Genomic DNA, 3,522 nt, shown 5'->3' on the forward strand with positions numbered 1-3,522 from the left:
TGAGTGGGAGCAGCAGCCGCCAGTGCAAATACAAAAGAGCATGCATGGCAAAAAAGGAGTCTGAGACCCCTCCGAGACCTCACTTGTCACTGTTATTTAGGCTCTGTCTGTCCTTCCACTGGCTGGAGGAGATGGAACGAGGATCACCAATTAGTTTTTGCAGGCTTTGATCCCCAAGTAAGCTTCCAAAAAACATTCTAAAGCATTCTAAAAAACACCTCTCACATGTGTTAGATACTTTACCTTCTTTTTTTCCTTAGTTAAAAAGTTTTGTATTTTATAATGCTGCCGCTAAGGTCAGTCAGCTCTTTGGGGAGTTGGAAGATGTTTTTTCCATCTAGGCTGAACTAGCTTAAAGTATGCTTTGTGTGTGCACATGCATATATCTTTGCCACATACTAGAGCCAACTATAGGTTTGAAAGCAATAGATGTTTGAAGTGTTAACACTGGAAGGAAAACTGTTAGCTTTTCATGACTTGTGGTTGGTATCAGTGCTGGTAAAGCCTAAAAATGGTCCGTTTCAGAGTCTGAAACTTTTGCAGGTAGATGCTTTTTTTTTTTGTAGAAGTTAAGAGTCCGAAAGTTTCTGTCCTGAATTGTCTCTACTGCTCACTGTCTTATGTAGACAGGTAGAAAAGATTGTCTCTGAACAACCAGATTATTGATTTGCTGGTATAGTATGATTTTTTTGGTTCATCTAACAATCTGATAAATAACAGAAGAGGAGAATGCACACAAAGCTTTTTCCTGCCTTGAAATAAAGAAGGGGCAATTTACCACTTCAATCCATTCCTCATGTCTGTTTTCTGTTTGCCTTTATCATCTGCTTAATACATTCTGTCAAAGGAGCAGTGAAGGTGTCAGGATGTAAAGAGACTCAGTAATTCAACCTTCTCAAAGGAAAGCATTGTTACTCATTTACTATGATTTTTGATACATTTTGAGGATGAAATGTTTTGAATAAAATTCAGCCAAGTCTCATTCAATACCATGCTCTTAGGCACTACTACAGAGCACTGTCAGAAGACTGTATTTAGGTTTATAACATATGAACATAAATTTTTATGTATTTATACACGCATATATGTCACAGAGACAAAAGCACACAAAAATACATAAACCAATTTAAAGAACTTTTTTTTTTAATATACTTTAGAAGATTTGTGTGAATGTAAACATTTGGGAAACTTGTGCAGCAGAAGTCACTGTAGGCACTAGCATTTTGACCTCGTAAATAAAAATATGCGGGATTATATCTTTCACTTGAAAAGTAACGGATGTTTAAAAATTTGTGGAATTTTAATTACTGCTTCTTAGCCCTGCACAACAGATGCTATACATTTCCTAGCAGATTTGTGCATGAGGCATATTATATATGACACCACATTATTTATTTCCACTATTTAATGAAAGGCTACCTATTAAAAATTTTTATAGCCAAACAAGGAATCTCTTGCCATGTAACCATAATGGATGGAAATAATAAGTAAATCACCAGTTTACATGTATGCAAGCAATATTTTCTATATATTATTCATAGCATTTGTATGGTTAACAATTCTAATAAACTATCAAACCCCATTAAAATCTTTGAACATTGTGAGGGTAAGACAAAGAACTCTGTAAGCATAAGGCACAAAATATCCTTGTGCACATCCAACTGTTATGGACTTCCACAGTTCTGCATTCACTATGACTATAACTTCATGTTCACAATGTGTAAGTAGTGTTGTGCATAGTTGCTATGATAATAACCATACTCTCAGAACTCTTTGGACAGCTTTAATAATGTTTCACTGTGTTCCACTGACCCTCGTTTCAACTTAGATTTAACGCAGCTATAGTCTAAATAGATTACTAGGTTCATATAGTTTAAGAATTAACATGGCAGGTTAATTGAAAACACACTGTAAGGTGCCCTTCTGTGGGCATCTTTCATTCTTTTTGCTGATATAGGTTATGTTTATTATGTTTATTTTGTTCAGAGCATTAGAATAAATAACACAGTATAGTACTGTATTATTAATACCTCTTTTTTTGGGTATTAATTTGTGCTTAAGTGCCAAATGTTGATGCTACTTTAAATGGTCTCTTCCTATTTTTGAGTACTGAAGTGCTACAAATGTGAACTGCCCAGCTAGTGTCCTGACCCATTGTAACATAAGTAAATAAAATACTGGTGTGGACCAAAACATTTTCCAACATAAACCTGAAAAACAACAACAACAACAACAACATGCAAAACATACTGGTGCATGGAATATATCCATCACACAAATAAAAGTTAAAAGACAAATGGGCAGAGAGACAATATAGTCACAGACTGATTCCATTTTGGTATCTTCTGAAAAATTCCGGAGTGATTAATTCTAGGTGACAATCAGGTAAAAAGATTGTATCGTACCAGTCACAGACACTGGACACTTCCTGCTTGGTTCAGAAAAGCAAACCACCTGTGTAGTTCAAGTCAGTTTTTTGGTGTCATAATCACATCGATATCATTTTCAGAGACAGAATTACCATCCAGTGGATTTCAGTTCACAGAACATCACAGTTATAGTCAGTCAATCTACTCAGCCACCTCTAGAATTAGGTAAAAGGGTGCGCATGTCTGAATTGATTATGGAACAGTCACTGGGCTTCCTCTTGAAATAGCTTTGTCGTGACTTTTTTTTTTCCTGTTTGATTCTGAAGTGGTATCAAAGTCCTTAATTTTCAGTTTATGCTGTCTTTATGGCTGCTACGATCTGTATTGTGATTGTTTAGTTCTTGATTTTTCCACTGAATGCTTGTTCCATTCATGGGCACTGAAGTCACTAGACTCTTAGATTGGGAGCAGCAACAGCAAAGACATGACTGGAAATAAAAGAAAAAGAAAAAAAAAAAAAGGTTAACACAAATCTATCAACTCTATGCAGATTGCCAGCCATATTTTTCATTCAGAAATGAACAGACGATTCTAGCTGAAGGGAGTGATAGTTGCACTCAGGCAAATTTTTTATCCTAGGATGCAAACAATTCTTGTCATTAAACATCACAAATGAAGCTAAATTAGGCCCGGCCTATGCCTCTTATTCAAGAAAAACTTCCACGGTATCAAGAGGGAAATTTGTTTGACTAAGGTAAATAGATTGAGAACTGACAGAACTCAATACATATTGTAAGAGCTGAGTTGTTGGGGGTTTTTTTCCCTCTTTATCACTGCACTTCCAACTTAGGCATCAGTGTGCTGCTTAGCATGTAAGAGAAAAGAAGAAAATTGCTCAGTCTGTGACTTAGGTCTCTTCTCACATCTTAGAAGACAAAACTGTTCAGGAAAAGGGACAGTGAATACATTGAGGCGTATCATTTTTCACAGTTAAGAATAGAAGGTCATTCAGGATCATACTCCCAGGTTCTTCACAGGCTGGTATGTTCAGTTCTCTCTTCTGAAAGGAGCAGAAAGGATTCTTCAGCTATCGTCCCCTCCCTTCACAAACACTAGTGCCTAATTCTATGTAGATGGAATCTCTACTTTAGGG

The 3,522-nt window shown here is 36.3% G+C and overlaps 1 protein-coding gene across 1 annotated transcript in view; it reads right to left on the minus strand.

Moving 5' to 3' along the window:
- Positions 1–986: 986 nt before the first annotated feature.
- The window catches only part of EDNRA (endothelin receptor type A), a 31,503-nt gene continuing 28,967 nt past the window's right edge, over positions 987–3,522 (minus strand). The window contains exon 7 of the mRNA XM_009327498.1: positions 987–2,857. Coding sequence (XP_009325773.1) covers positions 2,717–2,857 — 141 coding nt within the window. The 3' untranslated portion in view covers positions 987–2,716. The remainder of the gene's footprint in view (positions 2,858–3,522) is intronic.

The sequence above is a fragment of the Pygoscelis adeliae genome, unplaced genomic scaffold, assembly GCF_000699105.1.
Source record: "Pygoscelis adeliae isolate BGI_AS28 unplaced genomic scaffold, ASM69910v1 Scaffold157, whole genome shotgun sequence".
NCBI lineage: Eukaryota > Metazoa > Chordata > Aves > Sphenisciformes > Spheniscidae > Pygoscelis > Pygoscelis adeliae.